This window comes from Trichosurus vulpecula, chromosome 2 (assembly GCF_011100635.1).
Source record: "Trichosurus vulpecula isolate mTriVul1 chromosome 2, mTriVul1.pri, whole genome shotgun sequence".
Classification (NCBI taxonomy): Eukaryota; Metazoa; Chordata; class Mammalia; order Diprotodontia; family Phalangeridae; genus Trichosurus; species Trichosurus vulpecula.
Window position 1 is genome coordinate 333,276,824 of NC_050574.1, and position 18,704 is coordinate 333,295,527.

The window sequence follows — 18,704 nt, forward strand, 5'->3', positions numbered from 1 at the left end:
TTTACATTTATCTAAACTGGTAATTCTTAAACTGTGCATATCATGGTTTCATAAATTATGCACATCATAACTAAATGTTTTGCTGCAAAATCACTTACCCAAACACATCAGTAAGACTGTTTATTGTTAATTCTGAGGGGATGTAATGACTAAATTTGGAATGCTTTTTCCATCCTGTAGCTTAGTGTTTATATGCAAGCCAGTCACTAATTCTGTATTTCTCCATCCTCTTGAAAAAATGGTGAGATGCAATTTTAGGATGTGGAAATATTTCCATTTTGCAAGATATCTAGCCAAAAAAACCACCATGATCTGCAAATGTTGTCAAATAAACATCCATTTTCAACTGCTACTAAGATGCCTAGACACATACTTATATATAAGAAATGTGCTGGAGGCATTAGAAAATATCTGATGGCTGTGAAGACCTTCAATTAAGAAAGTACAAGTGACTCCAGCTCTTGATCCACAGGTCCTCTTCCTTCGACTGCTGTTTCTGCAGTACCAGAAGTAGTGAAAGGGTTAACTATCTAATCAACCTCCTTAACTAATCAAATTCTGCAACCAATTCACCAGATGGAAAATTTTCATTTGCAAACTAGATGAAATTTGAAGATTAAGAAAAATTTGATCGAGCTTTTTTTTTTTTTAAAGCTATTGCTTCTAGACTGGGAAGAGGTTTAAAATTTTTGAGATTTTCACATTCTTTATCCAGTAGACATGCACTGAACAAATTCCTTTAGAACTAGAGTGCGCATGGGTCACAGATCTAAGCAACAAGAATGAGTGAAGCACAGTCTTGAAGCCCTTAGAGACAAAGGGGCAAATGTGCTAGAAGGGCAGTCGAACAAGAGGAAATAAACTCTAATAATGCCTCAATCAGTTCTTCACAGAAGCATCAAAATAGGAGTGACACACAGAACCATAACACATGGGGAACCCTACAGAAGACAGGGAGCAATTGAGCATTCATTTTGCTAATAGGCAATGCAGGGGACATTAAAGGGCAAGGAGGGGAGGGGGTAACAGATAAATATCTACATACTAGAGCAACAAGATGGCCATCCTGTGATTTCAACTTGCTTATTAACAATATCTTAAGTTAGATATGCTCCAGAAGATTTACAGAAGAGCCAAGGTGTCCATAGGACTCACTGTCCAGAAAGTGTCAGAACCAGGGGTCTAAGCAAGACAAGGAAGGCCAGATAGTCATTAGGCATGAGAACAGACTAGACCCAGACCTTGTCACAAAACAGCTAAGAGTCTGGGATCAGGAGACATTTTAAAGAGTGGCTAAGGTCAAATAGAAAAAAGTAGATGAGGAAAACAGGCAGGCAACGGCTTAAAAATTAGGCCAGTCATACAGGGAAGAGGTAAAAAATCTGAGTGGGCCAGAAGCAGGGATCAGGAACCCATTCATGGAGGCTGGTTTTCTAAAATGGGGGGAGGGAAGGTCAGAGGTAAGAAACTGGATAATAAAGAATGAGAAACAACAGGGCTTGAATTTAGAAAAGGAATCTGGGTAACAAGCATGGGACACTAGCCACAAAGCAGACTTGAATACATTAGAGTCTAATAATAAGGGGCTACATGAGTCAGAAGCTCACTCTACACAAGAAGTCCTCAAAAGGAACGCATTTCTAAAATCCATAGGTAAGGTGATGCATGGTGGCTAAGATTTTAGTATAACTCACAAAGGGCTATTTGTGCCATAAAATGCAGCAGCATTTCTACAGAAAAATGAGTGCAGAACTCTAACTTGGGAACTCATGGAATACATGTCTGCCCCACCTCCTGATGCTGCAGAAGGAGAATCCCCTTCCGCCAGTTTTTTTTACTCCCTACACTGTCTATTCCACTTGTAAGGCGATGGGAATGGGCAATCCTCCAGTTCTGAACTACTGGTGGTGGTTACTATGGACCAGATGGAGCTAGGGCTTGGGCCACAGCAGAGAGAGCAAGAAGGCCAGGCCCTGGGCAGGAAGCTATGGGCAGTCAGTACCTCCTGCCACTGCAAATTCCCAGGGATATTTTTATAACCCTGGTACCTAGCATTTGTACACAACAGGAAAGCAATTGCTCTCCCTGTTATATTACTATCCACAGGCTTAATACCTACATGCCTCAGAAAGCAGAATTTTCTGTCAATAAAAATATGTACATTTGTAAAAAGTCACATTTAAAAGTGTCCTTTATTGTCCTCCTATTGGGGGATGACTAAACAAATTATGGTCTATGGATATAATGGGATACATTATATTGTATCATAACACATGACTAAATGGAAAGAACTGGAGGGGAAATTGTAAAGAACTCTTAGGAACTGATGCGGAGCAAAGTGAGAACAATGACAATCACATGATAGAGAAAAACAACCCTGAAAAACTTTGAACCCCTGTCAATCCAAGATGACTGTCCAGGGAACCAAAGATAAAGCACGCCACTGGATGAACTTAAAAATGCAGAGACAAACATATGCATATTTAGGCATGGCCAACACGGGAATTTGTTTTGTTGGGTTGTGTATGTTAATAACAAGGGTTTCCATTTTTTTTTTTGTTCAATGGTGGGGGTGGGGGATGTAGAGGGAGGGACAGACTTTAGAGGCACAAGGAAATAAATGAGTATATTTTTAAAAGTGTCTCTCATGGAGGATGCTCATCAATTGGGAATGGCTGAACAAGCTGTGGTATATGACAGTGATAGAATGCTGCTGCAAGAAATGATAAGCATGATGGTTTCAGAAAAACCTGGGAAGACTTAAACGAACTGAAGCAAAGCGAAGTAAGCAGAATCAGGAGAACACTGTCCACAGTAGCAGCAACACTGTAAAGATGATTAATTGTGAAAGATTTAGCTACTCCAATCAATACAACGATCTAAGACAATTCCGAAGGACTCTTGATGAAAAATGCCACCCGCCTCTAGAGAGAGAACGGATGAACTCTGAGTGAGATTGAAGCATACTTTTTCACTTTATTTTTCTTATTTTGTTTTTGTGGTTTTTTGGCAACACTGCTGATATAGAGATATGTTTTGTATGATTTCACATGTATAATTGATATCATATTGCTTTGCGTTCTCACTGGGAGGGGAGCGAAGGGAGGGAGAGAATTCAGGTCTCAAAATTTAAAAAGTATCCCTAGTGACAGCCTGCCAGCACCATGATGCCCTGAGCTGCTACCTACCTTGCCTGGCCAGCTTTCCTTTGTCCCAAGTCATTGCCCATTTCACTTCTTTCCCTTTCTTCTCTTTTTGGCCTGGTGCTTCCCTTTTCACCGTTAGGGCCTGGACTGTCTAACTAGGTTATGTTTCTTGCTTTCCTGGCCCACCCAGTCTCATAGCTTATCTGCCGTCCTCCTGTCCCTGAAACAAGCATACAGTGTTCAGGGATCTTAGTGCAAACAAAAACAAGGAAGCTATTAAGTTTTCAAAGTCTCACCGGATTCATTAAAAGGCAAATGATACTAGGCTTGATATTTTCAAACTATAACCACATTCTTATCTTTACTCTTGAGAGTACCCCTAATTACTTGTACTTCTTTTAACTTAGGTGGCGCCACTGGCTCCTCTTCTTGTGAATATGGCTGCCTTCAATGGCTCTCCCATTTTCCTTATCTTTTTACTTAGTCCCTGTGGTAAAAGCACAATGCCTAGCACATAATAAACTCTTAACAATGTTCACTGACTGGCTGACTGAAAGACAAAAGACCAGAGGGAAATGTATTAACAGTCAGTCTCTAGATATACAAAGAGTTACAGGAAGACTGATCAGTATTTCAGAAAAACAATTAAAAAAAACATTTAAATTTCTGTTTAAGCATCTGTTTCTTCACAACATTAGGGTACTGCTCTTTCACTATAGGAGGTAGGGCCAGGGCTCAGGGACAAGGAGGATATGAGCTATACTATCAGAAAGACTAGAGAATGTAAAGGAATCCTTTCTTCAAGGAGACTTCTTCTAGAAGCCTCCATTAAGGAGACAATGGTGTTGGAAGTCGGGGAATGAGTTCCAATCAGTGACTGGGTCTGCAGCTTCAAGGGTAAAAGGGTGGGGGGAGGGGAGAGAAAGTGAAAAGAAAGGGAAGGAGAGTCACCTGCCAAAGCTGGGGCAGATGTTAGACAATTTGCTGAATTGAGAGGTAAATGAATCACCTACCTGTACTTCCTGCTAAAGGAGGAGAGTGCTTAGGCCTGAGTCTGCAGACGGGAGTTGTGTTGGTAAGCAAGGGCTCTTAGCACTTAGTTCAACAAATGCCCTTGAAAAGTTTGGTTTGTTTCCTTTAAGTAATTCAGTGTATTTCATTGAGCCTTACTAGGTGCTAAGCCCCAGGCTCAAACCCCTATTAGGTGTAAAACCTGTGTGGGTGTGGATTGGTAACCAAGGTGGGGCCCAAGGCAGGGCTAACTCAGGTGAAGGCCTAGTTTACAAATGAGTTTGAGTGATAGGTTTGGGACATCAGAGGCTCTTAGACAACGTGGGTTTAAGTTGCCTCTCTGTGATGATTTTAGGTCACATGGGTGAGTCGCATGTGACTCACCCCTGATGCTGAAAAAAATATAAAACCAGGGGTTGGCCTTCTATTCTTTGGAGTTCTTACCCACAGCAGTGGTGGCTCGAGTGACTCTAGGCCAGCCCTTGTTCTGAGCTCCCGGGCTGAACCTAGATGTTGGTAACCATGAATCTGTATTTGGTCTGTCTGTTGATGTTTGTAATTTGTTTGTAATTTGCTCTGAGGTTCAGGGTGCTGGCTTTTTCCCCTGAGCTAGGTGAATGATATTTGTGTGCTGAATTAAAGTAAGCTTGTCAACCCCTTTAACCTTGCTTTCCTTATTAAAGCAGATCAAAAGAACCTGTGCTTTTGCAGCACGCTGGCAGCTCTCTGGGTGCTAGCTGTTGGTGGATCTTACACCCCCACAGCAGCTGCTAGCCAGATTGTTGAAACAGGAGCAAGGAAGCTCACTTGAATGGAGAGGAAAATGAAGGGGTGACATGTGGGACAGTTACCAAGAAGATACAAGTCATGTAAAAAATTCCTAATATAGCTGCTGCCTTCCAGAAGCAAGAAGAGAGTGAAAAGAATCAAAGAGAAGTATAGATTCTGTGGTAGATTGCATTAATAAGAAACGTCCTTTGCCAGTTACTAAAAAACAAAGCTCTTTGAGAGAAAATAACAGGAGAGGCTCTTTAAAGTCACCACAAGTGTGAGGCGTACAGTACTCAACAGGAACATCTTCTGGGTTTAACTGAAGAACCGGCTCTGACTGAAGATTCTCATCAAGGCGACTTCAACAGGTACTGAACCCAAATCATGTCTTTGTGAGACATCTTTACCAAACAGCACCCAGGACATCTTGGATGTTTCCGAGAGTCTCAGTGTATTCCAATGTACAAGTAGAGAAATAATCGGGAGTGACTTGACTAAGGCAGGAAGAGCTCTGTCTTCACCCAATCTGTTGCTACCAGTCTCTTGCATCCCATTATTCAAAGGCAGAAATTTGAGTGTAGAGGACTCTGCTGCTGTCTGACCAGATTACAAAACACTTACAGAATAGAGAGAGCACCTTCAGATGTCCCATCTTGTAAGGCAGCCTGGGATTCTGCCAAGTATATTACTCTTTCAACATGACAGCAGCACGAGACAGCTTCTGACTATTCTCGCTTTGATTCCTCCATCTATTATTGTAGCATGTGAAAGAGGCTAATCTGCTGTTTGAAAAACTCAAAGCAAATTAAGAAATAACCTAACAGAGGAGGAGAAGCTTGTCTCAATTAAATCAAGGCTGCAGTTTTCTTGAGTACCTGAAGATGATTTTTAAAACATCAGAAAAAGGGAGAGAAACTACTACTAGGTTTATACAATGTCCCACTGAGCAAAATGTTGGATGCAATGAGTTGCTGGCTTGTTTGGGTTTTTTGGGAAGGGAAGGAGAGGAGGTGGGAGAGGATTCTCATTTCTTATGGCTTTTTCTCAAAATAAGCGTTCACTATACCTGATACTATGAAGAACATGAGGCCCAGAGAACATACTTTTTTTTCTTTTGTCAATTAGATTGATGACTCCACCTCCTTTGTTCTCCAGTATGCCTCGTTTTCATATGCCAGAAGAATCAAAACCAAAAAACTGAAATGCCAAATTCCTTAAAACTTAAGAGCTTATAGGTCTATTTGTAACAGAAATTTTACAGCACTTTAAAAATTAAGTTACCATCTGTAAGACTCTGGGCAAGTCATGCTACTTCCCAGGGAGTGCTTCCTTATCTATAAAATGAAAGATTGGACTAGATGATTGCCAAAGTCCTTTCCAACCTTAAAACCTAAGGCATTAAGTATTTAAAGGATTTTCATGAAAGGGATAGTGATTAGTTGTTCTTAATGAACACTGAGGCAAAGCAAGAGGAAATAGGCTCAAAAATAAGTAGGAAAGATATAAGAAAAACTTAACCAACCAGAGAGAGAAATTCTTAGAACGATCTCCCAAATTTGGCTGTTTCTTGATGTTTCTTTTTAATTCCTCCCAAATGCAGGCCTTCCTCAAAGTTTAGTTTTTGGCCCTATTTTTCTTCCTTTACTGCTCTACCCAAGAGAGCTCATTCTCTCTCATAGCTCTAGTTATCATCTCCATGTGAATAGCTCCCAAATGAATATTTCCAGTCCTGAGTTTCCATCCAAACTACAGTCCTATATGTTAGTCGAATATCCCACCTTTTACTCAAACTCAACCACCCCAAATGGTATTTCCCCCTACCCCCAACAAGTCAGTCCTTCTGCCTGATGTTTATTTTTCTCACTGACACCATTATTTTCCCAGTCACCCAGGTTTGCAACCTCAGTAACGCTTAATTCCTCCCCTCTTTTTCGCCCCTACTGCCAATCCCTGAGTCCTAACAATTTATCAGAATGTTCCTTGGATCCAACCCTTCTTTTCCATTTTTACTGTCACCATTCTAGTTCAAGTCCTTTCTACTTCCTTACTGAACTAGTACAACCACCACTTAACTGACTTGCCAGTCTCTAGTCTCATCCTCCAATCCAAGCTTGAGGAAGACGACATTTTCTAAGGTCCTCCACAACATGGCCTAACTTTATCCCCCACTACACCCCTATGTCTACCCCATTCTCCAGACTAAAAAAGGTTATTCTCTGTTCTCTAAACAGACCTCGTGACTAGGGCTCATGCTTCTTATCCAACTTTATTTCCCTTAAGTCGATTATGATCACATTTTAAACCTTCTCCCTACTCGTCAATCTCTTCACCATAGCCCTTGAATATACCCTTAAAAAAAGACAGCTAAATCTATTTTAATGAAAAGACTTCCATGAACTCTCTCAACTTCTGTCCTCCACTCTGTAAAACTTCTCACCATTATCACTAACCTTCCCTTTGGTGATAAAAGAGATATCTCTAATGCTGAATAAGGCTCATCCTTCTATTTTTGCTTTTGATTGCATTTCTCTTCCATTTCCTCTAGGACCCTTCTCCATTCATCAGCTTCTTTCTTTCGCCTTCCAATTCCGCCTGTACCTTGGCTCCTTCTCGTCTATTTATAAACATGCTCTATCTCTCCATCCATCCTATTCAATTACTCCTATCTTTTCACTATCAAACTTTTGGGAGAAGTGGTCTACAGCTGATGCCTTCAGTTCCATATGTCCGTTTTCTCCTTAATCCTCTGCAATCTGTTTTGATCTCCCACCACTCTACCAAAAATCACCAATTACCTAATTTTCAAGTCCAGTGGATTTTTCTCAGTCCTCATCTTGACTGCTTAACCATTCCATCCCTTCTGGAAATTCTCTTTTTCCTCTGGCTTCAGAGACAGCATGTTTCCTTGCTTTTACTCATATCTCTTTGATAGTTCCTTCTCCTTTACTGACTTTAGGATTTAATTTCTTAAAGTGAAGGTATCCCCAAGTCCTGACCTTAGCTCTCTCCCCTTTTTCTTTCTCTTGGCTATCTCATTTACTCCAACAACTTCAACTATCATCTTTATGCAGATGACTTCATGATCCTAACCTTAGATTGGTATTGGCCTGTCCCTTCTATCTTCATTGATTCTCCGACCACTTGCTCTAGCTGTTTTAATGCACTTGTGACTGATTCCCCCTCCCCCACTGTGTCACTATCATCTTTCTGGTTTCTACTGCTGGAATGGTCTATTCCATAGACAATTCCTCATCTGCTTATACACTCTGCATTTTCCTCACTGTTTGCTCATCTGTTACCCTTTTGTGGATTGCAGTGGACTCTCCCAGGCTCCAGGCTATGCACCAGCCTGCTGCTGACTCCCCAGAATGTCTTTTCTTAGCAGAACTGAGAGATTTCTCACACCACACAACACATTTAACTCTGCATTACACTAAATGTACAAAGGGCCTTCTCTTCCATTCAGTAGACGGAGCACCTTTAGGGTCTGAGTCAATGTTTCTATTTCCTAAAATGTATCCTTCCACTTTCCTCTGTTTATACATCATCCCCACTCCCGACCCTCAGACTTGTACCCTTGTGCCCAGCAAATAGTATCTCACTTACATGGGTGCCTTTTAGTTCTGTGGCCGCCTGCTGGAAAGATGGCATCATCCGCTTACACATGGCACACCCTGCATCACAATCAAGAGAAAAGTCAAACATGGTTATCCATGACCTGACGTTATCTTCAACCCTTCCTTCCCACCATATACAATCATAAGATCCTAGTTTTGGGGATTTAGACATTTAGATAATACTTAATTTAAATATTAGATATTAAGATACATCACCTAGTTCAAACCTCTCCCTTTTACTGACAAGCCAACTGAGAACCAGAGATTAATTTGCTTGAGGCCATATAAGCCCCTGAGGGGAAAGATGTATGGAAGGAGTTTTTAAGAAGCTCTTATTCTGTGCCAGGCACTGTGCTAAGTGCTCCATAAATATTATCTTATTTAGTTTTTATTGCTTATTTGTTTTGGTGTTTTTGAAGGTGGGAAGGCAGGGCAATTGGGGTTAAGTGACTTGCCCAAAGTCACACAGCTAGTAAGTGTGCCAGGTATCTGAGGCTGGATTTGAACTCAGGTCCTCCTGACTTCAGGGCCGGTGCTCTACTCACCGTACCACCTAGCTGCCCCAATATTATCTTATTTGACCCCACAACAACCTGTTATTATTATCCCCATCTCTAGAAAGTGAATCAACAAGTATTAGCATAGTATCTACTATGTGCCCAGCACCATGTTCAACAAGGCTGTCTAGAGCTAGAATTTCATCAACGTATTGAACTACCCAGGAGGAAACTCTAACAATGCAGATTGTCACCTTCTCCCTACCGTATAGTCTCAGAGGTGGCAAGGGTACTGAGAGATCCAGTGATTTGTCCAGAGTCACACAGCTAGTATGTGTCAAGAGGTGGCCTTTGACCCTGACCCTGAAGCCAGCTCTCTTTCTAGTACGCCATGCTATCAGACAATGTAAGGCATATTCTTTTGCCTTCAAGTCACTTACAATCTAATTGGGTTGGGGCAGCTAGGTGGTGCAGTGAGTAGAGCACCAGTTCTGGGGTCAGGAAGACCTGAGTTCAAATCCAGCCTCAAACACCTGGCACACTTACTAGCTGTGTGTCCTGGGCAAGTCACTTAACCCCAATTGCCCTCCAAAAAAAATTATCTCATTGGGTTGACAGAGCCAATACCTGTTAAAAAATAATTATTAAATTGTTTGGTATTAACTGTATGTGTAATTGATATTCAGAGACTTGGTTTTACACGTTAAGAAAACAATTCACTCCAACATAATACTATATTGAATGATTTTAATTCTGAACTAGGCTCCCTAAACTGTCTAGTCCACTCACTGACCATTGAATAGCTCAGTAAATGCACACTAACATCACTATAACCTTAAATGAAATGTCATTAGGAAGGAAAATATGCCATTAAAAATCAAATAATGTAATCCAGAACAACAGAAATTAGGATTCTCCCTACCATTGTTCTCCATCATTAACAGAAATTTTAAAAAATGATACACAAAGAGTGGTCCCAGGAAGGCACATGGTACAAAGGAAAGAGAACTGGATATCATGGTTCTGAGATCCACTCAAGGCTCCTCAGTCTGGAAGAATCAGAGGATCCTAGATCTACCACTAATTTGCTGTGTGACCTTGGTTATGTTGCTTGACTTCTCCTTTCTCATCTGTAAAATTGGGGAAGTTGGACTAAATGATCGATAAGGCTCTTTCCCAATATGCCTGGAAAATAAACTACATCATGTATTCCAGAACACTAGAAATTAGGATTATCTATACCATTGTCTCCTACTACTGGCAGGGTTAATTAAAAAACTGACTATATTAACAGACCTTGCTGGTGATGAAGGGAACAGGCTTTATATAACATGATAGCATTTTGGGACTCTATGATGTCCTTTGCTGAACAAAGTCATAGGTGGAACTCATTCTTCTTTTGGGGAAGCCTTGGAACTCAAAGTCTATCTAATGTTATATTGTATTGTCTGGAGAGCAGAAAAAGTACAGTCCTCATTTCAGCTCCAGCCCCAGGAGATTCACAGAGCACCAAAATCTCAGGTATCACATATACAGTATAAATCATAGAGGTCATTTTGACATCATTTAGACTCCCCCTGCCCTTAAGTCATATTAAGTATTCTGCAATGATCATGCAAAAGAAGAGACAGTTCTCTTGCAGACACAGGCAGTTCTTAAAGGACCAGATTGCTTGCTAATTTAACAGATGCTGTGCTGAAACAGGTTTTGAGAAGTGTCTGATAGCCTCAGAAGCTGAAGAAGAAGCCGTGCGAAGTGTCAAACAGCAGATTCCCATCTCCATGCACTACAGTGGGACAAAGGGGCCATGTGTCAGCATTGTCAGCTCTGCCAAGGCTGGCTTCTGGCTAACGTCCCAGTAGGAAGTGAGTGGGATAAGGAAAATGGGAGAATTTCCTCACCTTGGAGTACATCCTAGAGAGCAGGGTTGAAATTCTCAAATACTCAGTGATACAGAAGAAGCTGAGTGCTATGGTGGATAAAGCTGGCCTCACAGTGAAAAAGGTCTGGGTTCAAGAACTACCTCTGTGGGATCCTGGGTGAGTCATTCAAGAACTCAGTGCCCTAAGCCACTCTCTAAGGTGTAAAGTGGCTGCTGATCTGAAGTGATGAGAGGTTTCTTCATTTTAAATTCCCTACCAGGAATGATGTTTGGTATGGTTCATGTGGTCATTCCTGCTACTTTTCTCTCTACCACCTCCTGAACTGGCATGTTAAGCCAAATAGACTAGGAGAGGTGGGAACAAAGGCATAATTCTCACTTGTTTAAAGGCTGCAGCATCAACTTTCTGCAAAGGGGCAAAAAAAAAAAAACCACCTCTAAAAATTCAGATCTCAGAAATGTTTGTTTATACTATTCACTTGTCCTTTGGTTGATTCTTCATCATCTTGGTAATGAAAAATGCGAGGAAAGAGAATGTAGAATTATCTGGGGAACCTGCCCCTACTATGGAGATCCACAAAGATGAAAAGGAAAGAAAAAATGGACAACACCAGTGAGCTCGGCTGGATGCACATTCTCTAGGGAAATAAGCCTAGATAAATGTGCCAAGTGAATATCAGTGGACCATCCTGGGAAGGGATTATTTGGCTGAGGTTCAAAGAGAGAGTTTCCTGACCCCCCCTCCCTGTCTGTACCACAAATAAGAACAGTGGAGACCTGTGGAAGGAATAGTTTAAACAATGCGGATGATTAGGGAGGTTTGGTGGGAAATTATTTGATTACCAGCAGGTTTTTCCCACCACTGGAAGAGAACAGAGGCTGTAAAGGTGAGATGCAGCTGGGCTCCCACCAGAAGGATAAAAGAATGCTTTTGGTGCCAGGCTCTGAAAATGACAGCTGCTAAAAGTCAACCCTAAAGGGCCTGTGGGTAGGTTTATAAGGAGGAGAGAGAAGAGAAATAGCATCTGCTCTCTTATCATAAGGTTGAACCCTCTGAGAGTGGATCCGCCATCTTGCCTGTCCTCCTGTCAGAAAAATTCAGGAGGTGATTCCCAGAGAGAATGGCTGTAGTCCTGATTAAATCAGCCCAACTTCACACATCTCAGAGCATTATTACCTCCCAATTTCCTCATCTGGCATCAGGAGCACACCCACTCAGTAGGGAACAAGACACATCTAGTTTACACTTAAACTAATTATCTCTGGCTACTTCCTCAGAATACCCGACCTGCACCCCAAGCTCTGAATCACTAAACCCAGAGGGATCGCATAAAGGGAAGTCACTGCCACCAATGGAGGGGGACGACCAGATGGGCCCTCAGGAAGGTAGTCTGTGGCAGAGAGATAGAGAGAAGTTGAAGATTGATGATATTAAAAAAGAAAACAAAGCAAATCATCCAAAGAGTATACAATATTTCTCAAAAAAGGCAGCTGATAAAGTCTTCCAAAATAAGTTAGCCTAGAAAGTAGAAATGGGGTGTTCCAGAAAATAAAGGGAGTCTGGAGCAGAGGATTTCTTATTGGTGCTCCAGGACCAAAGTACTCAATAGTTCTAGGGAAGTACTGTAGAATGGAAAGAGCACGGAATTTGGAATCAAAGGAGCTGGGTTCAAATGCCAGCTTTGCTAACTTAGTATTTCTGTGACCTTGGGAAAGTCACTTACTATCTTCAGGCACCATTTTCTATAAAATGGAACAATTGGACTAGCTGATCTCCAGGGTACACCTGAACTCTAAATCCTGTGATTCATGACCCAGTACTAGTTAAACAAAAGCCTTCCCCTCCAAAAGAAAAAAAAAAAAGAAGGAGCCTCTGAAGTAATCTCATAGCATACTCTGAAGTAATCTCATAAAGGCATAAAGGGCACAGCACAGTGGAAGACAGGCCAGCCCAGAGCTACCAAGAAGGCAGGGTACGGTAAGTGGCAGCAAGAGATGGTCTTGGGAGTTGATCTGTCCTCCTAGGCAGAGTCTCAGGTCCCAGTTAGACACAGCAGCCAAGCTCCAAGAGACAAAGTAAGGTGTTAAGAGTCAACATGAGATACTAATGATGATTATGTGCACAAAGAATAAAGGCTATGAAAAGGGAACAAGGCTTCAGCGAAGAAGCTGACTTTAAAGTATAGATGAGAAACAGGAAAATGCTAATCTTCAAGTGCTTATATCCATGTCCCAACAATATTTGTCAAATACACCCATCTCCTCAAACACACGTTCCCATATTTATACGCACACACAGATATATGTACGTATCCTTTCAATGTCTTTTAAAAATCTTGTATTACACCGAATGTTAGGGTTAGAAGGGATTAACTAACCACTTTACAGATGAGGAAACTGAGGCTGCAGAGGAGCCAGGTGGCTTAGCCATGGTGGCTCAGGTGATGAGTAGCAGAGCCAAGCCTGGCTTCCTCCCTGGTCCTCAAGTCCAGCATTTTTTACACGCCAGCACACCGATCTCAGGCATCGTTGGCACACTCTTACTTTCTATCTGGTTACTTAGTGATACAGTAACAAGGTATCTCTTGTCCCAAGGAACATAGGCATCCAAGAGCAACCACCTTACATCGTGAGTTCAAGGACGGAAGTAACTAATTGCTGTGACCTGAAATAAAACAAGTCTTTTGGAATGTGAAAGGAGCAGGATCACCCAGAAGAAGAAACTCCCATGTATGGCTTCAGAGTTTCTGAAATGAAAGAACAGCAATAACGAGAAGAACAAATTGAACTGGGGAATAATTGTGTGTTTTCAAGTATGCAAAAAGATACGGGATCAAAGAAATACTCAGGTTTACAGAAAGGAAAGAGCTACAGATGTGAAGGGGAAGGGTCCAGAGCAAACAGGTTAAAGACAATGCATGACAGGCTCTGAATTCTCCAGGTGGGAGAATTGTATCAGAAGAGAGAAATAGCCAAAAAGAAAAATGAAGACAAATGAAGAGATGGAAATGAGAACCTAAGTCTTGAAGTTGATCCTCTGGGATAAATGAAAGCATCTGAGGAAAGCCTACTCCCCACTCCCAGCTCTTGGCAGGGAAAGGAACCAAAGATCAACCAAGTCCCCTAAGCCGGATCTCTGGTCACTCACAAGGGGCATAGAACATCATCAGAAGAGGTTTGTCATCCTTCTTCACAATCCGTCTGAATTCCTGAGAGGAAAAAACAGAAATGTATGTAAGTAATGACATAGGAGAGAACATGTACAGCAGTACTTGTAAAAAGAGGAGAGTCAAACTTTCACAAAGCTTAATTTAAAACCCAAGTTATCTTAACATATGTACAAAAGGAAAACATGTCAGCATCCATTCTACCAAGCCTGAGTGACTTCTTACATAAGATGAAATTTCCAAGAAAGATCACAGTTACATATATATCTGAGATATCAGATAACTCCCAAGTATCTATGCTAATGGACTGGGGAGCTATCATGAATGATCCAAAACAGGGACAATCAAGACACAAGGGATACTTGGTTTAGGGAGTTTCAGCTTCATCAAGGCTGTGTCTCATTTTGTAGATGGGAAAACTTCATTCAGAGACTCAGATGAGTTATGTAACTTCTCCAAGCTCTCTCAGCTAGGACCATTGTCCCCTCCAATGTTCTTGACCTTTCTGGAGAGCAGCTATATCTTCCCAGCTGTGTTCAGAATAAGTTAACATTAAAATGAGGTCGCATCTCTGAAACTTAAAACAACTGACAATGAGGAAAGGGAACCCATAAGTGTGTTCACAACAGGGGGAAGTCTATGAGGGCTGAAACATTTGCCAAAATCAAGTAAGTGGAAGTTAACTGTATGGGTACTTAGACTTTGCCGCTAACTGTAACCCACATTCCACTAGGGCTAAATTCACTTTAGAATATTACCTTTACAAAAGAAGAGGATGCAACTCAGGACATCAGAAAAAGAACACTTCAAGAAAATATCATCAAAGCAACATAAACAATTGGAAACATTTAAAAAAATAAGCCCCAAAATATATATTTAGGAGTGCTGAGACAAAGAGATTAAGGTCAGGAACAGTAGGGAAGACCATGAGCTATGTTCAGGCAAGGAAGGGAGCAAGCAGGTAAGGGGATGATTTACCAAAGGGAAGGCTCCAATCCCAGAAAGAGATCAATATCCTTAATCTTCTATCTCTAGCAAGTCCTGAGAACATGTATCCAGCAGCTGAAATGGGCCAGGGAAGAAGGAGCACAAGAGGACCCTCCCCTAGCCCCTTTCCATCACAGTCACCAGAAAGGGATGAAATCAGGCTGAAGTGCTGTCAGGGTACACACGACACCTTAAAATTTTTTCTCTACCTACTTGCTGATGCTTGAAATTTCTTTAACAGGAACAATGTCTTTTATCTCACAATGAAAGGTTTAAAATGCAAATAACCCAAGATGTAACTCACAAAGAAGAAAATCAACTCACTCTAAAGAGTAACCAGTCAATAAAACAAGCGCACGATGGCACTATTTTGATAGGGAAAAGGGTATAAAAGAACAAGAGGACACTGCAGTCTTAAAATAAGCGACGTCATCACCAAGAGCAGAAGAGCACAGAAACAGCTAGACACCTGCTTCACAACTCTGCTAAGGTATGGATCCACTTATCTCCAACTGGGCACCAAATTGAGTGTTTTGTCCCATGTAATCTGATAAAAAAAATCCCACTTAACTGCATAATACATGCCAACATTGCTTTGCATGATTTGTAAAGTGTTTACTTTAAAAAAATCAGGGCCAACTTTTGTCATAAGGAAGCTTTGTTCCTAGAAGATATCACTGAATCCTTCCTGATGTCACCCACAGTATTATCCTCATAAACTTACTATTATTGGCAAACAAGCTAAAAAGACAGAGATGGCAGGCAGTCTGTTACCCTCTATCATTTAAATTTCAGAAAACGAAATAAGCACATAAGATCCACCCCCTTCCCTCCACTTCCACCCACAGGGCCCACTAGGCCAAATCCCCTAGAAGAAAGCATAAGCAGTATGAAATACTGTAGCATTTCAGTTTTCTGAATTTCCTCAGTTGACTCTGTTTATTTCATTCTCAAGTGACTCACAACAGCCTGGACTCAAGTACAGAAATACATTCCAATATAAATAAGAACTCATTCAGTTTGGGGAAATTGAAATACCTTTTCACTGTCAATGTGGACAACGTCTTTAGCTTCAGGATCTTCTTCCCAAAGTGGAGCTCCTTCTGGATCCTTCAGAAAGGCCACTATGGACTAAAACAGAAAAGAAAACAGGAAAGAAAAGCATCTTATCTGAGAGATGTGAGACACTCAGAGTGCCCTGCTCTTCTCCCTTGTACATACAAGGGTTTCCTAAGCTTGTCACCCATAAGGTTTTATTTCATGACTAATACAATTGCACAGCAAAGATCAAATGCTGAGTTTGTCTTTTAAAAAGGAAAGAAGACCCAGTGCTTTCCAAACAAGCCCTTTCACTCACTCTGGTCAAACTGATCCATGTGTAGGCTGTGTCTACAGAAAACAAGACAGTTATTTGGACAGTTCAAACCAGAAAGACACATTTATGCCTCAATTACAAATTCTCATCTCCTCATGCCTCCCCTAAAAATTGTAAAAGAGGTGACACCTTACTCCCACTCTTCCCTGTCTAAACAGCAAACTTGCATGACTCTTTCCCACTCACTATGTCAGTAAGACTGCCTATGCATAACATAATTATGTAATCTTAACAGACTGTTACCTGTTTAGTATTTATATTAGCCTCATGTTAATTAATGTATACCCTCCTCTCCACGTCTGCCTGTATCAATGTCTCCAACTGGAAACTCCCTGAAAAAAAAGTTTATGCCTACAACACTTTCCCTCTACATTATTTAGCACCTTATCACCTGAAAAGGTTTATGGTAATAAAGAACTGATATATCACTGAATCTCTTGGGCCTCAGTTTTCTCAGGTATTTATAAAAGAAACAAGCAACGCTGGATTAGATGATTTTTGAGATCCCTTCTAGCTCTAAATAAAATCTCTAATTCTAGGATAGATGCTTAATGAAAAATGACTTGGGAGACTATTATTTTAATAATTGTCTTAATTTTCTAGTTCATTTGAAAGGTACAAGTAAGAAAGGGACATGATCACTCCCTTCTCTCTACCCCTTGGGGTATTGCACAGTTCAAGGACCAGCAGGCCCCAGCTGGAAGTCCTCTCCAGCCTTCCCCCTGGTTTTCACCAGGTTACGCATGAAGTAATAGGGGGCCATGTAAACAGTCTGAGCAATTACACTGATCACAGATGCTCCAGCATTTCTGAAGCAACAGCTCAAAAGTTGCATTGTCAGACTACTGAGTAAAGCCATCTTGTGTTAAATCTTGAGTGAAAAGGGAGGCCAGTTGGCTAAGCATCCTTTGAGGTTCTGTATTCACTGTCACTTATAGGATGGGCTATCAATCAAAATGCTTGATAATGATATAGCTCAGCCAGCAAAGAGGAGTAACAAAGAAGGAGTAAACATAGTAATTATTTAGTATATCTGCTTTCAGCCCTGGTCCACCAGCACCAACGTGGAACAGACAGCTGAGAAGCTATTCCTTTTCCTCTGAAGAACCTTAAGGAGAGGACAGTGAGGGTCTGAGGGAAGCAGCAACTACGTAAGGGTGCTAAATGTCACCTGGACCACCATCCCTCGAAGCCAGGCTAGGAGAGATGCCAAACTTGGTGTTAAGCAAGATAAAATCCTTAGTTCTCCCTGATCTGCCCAAGCAAGAGCCTTCTAATTCGGAGGACACCTTTTTAGCAAGCTTCAGTGAACAGTGGCAGTCTTGGGGCAGGAGGGGATGACAGGAGAGAATCCTTCAAATGGGATTACACTCTTAGTTCTTATTCACTTAGTAAATTCCTGGAGAGGGCCTTAGGGAGACTTGTCTCATTTTGAGAATCTGTTATCTGGAAACAGCTGTTATGAAAGAATAGGGAGGAGGGCCAAGAATTAGAAGGACTTAATTCATTCAATTTTCCCATCCAGCCAAAAGAAGAAAAGCTGTGAAGTACCTTCTGGCATCAGAAGAGAAGAACCAACCTTTCTTTCCACAGGAGCCAAAGGGATTATTTCCTGGACAGCTGCCAACCCTTTTATCATGGGATATGAGAGGGCATGGCTTGGATTGAGCCCTCCCAAATGCCTTATATACCCATAGCCAAAGATAGGCTAGAGTTCCCTCAATCAGGACCACATGAAGGCACATGTAGTCCCCTTCTCATTTTTGCCATTCAGGATATATCCCAGTTAAGTATTTGGTGACATTCCCCCTGCACCTCCTCACCCCCACCCCCACTGATAATACAGCCTTGCTTCACAGCCACGAGAAGGGAACAAATATGGCTAGAGGAAATGGCATCTTTTAACTGAAGAAATTAAACATACTGATGATCTTTTGAGCTTCAAGGCTAATTCCTGTTTAAATGAAGCTGAATGATCTCTCTCTGAGTGTCTTGGTAGAGGTTGGGAAAGTTCATAAGGGGAGAAAAGAAAAATAATAATCTCCCAGGTGCTCTCAGAGTGGGTTAGGGTTAAGTCTTCACAATATGGCAAGTATTATATGTTCACAGAGGAAGAGCTAGAAGGGACCTGTGGGGTCATTTAGACCAAACCCCTCGTTCTACAGATAGGGAAACTGAGGGCCAAGAATGGTTAAGTGATGTGCCCAAGGTCAAACAGGCAGTAAGTGGCAGAAGTGAAATTTGAATCCAT

The 18,704-nt window shown here is 41.4% G+C and overlaps 1 protein-coding gene across 1 annotated transcript in view; it reads right to left on the minus strand.

Moving 5' to 3' along the window:
• Positions 1-18,704, minus strand: part of PDIA5 (protein disulfide isomerase family A member 5) — a 183,252-nt gene that overhangs the window by 70,063 nt on the left and 94,485 nt on the right. Inside the window, exons 6-8 of the mRNA XM_036746296.1 lie at positions 16,117-16,209; positions 14,073-14,133; positions 8,535-8,602 (exon numbers count right to left, since the gene is read on the minus strand). Coding sequence (XP_036602191.1) covers positions 8,535-8,602; positions 14,073-14,133; positions 16,117-16,209 — 222 coding nt within the window. The remainder of the gene's footprint in view (positions 1-8,534; positions 8,603-14,072; positions 14,134-16,116; positions 16,210-18,704) is intronic.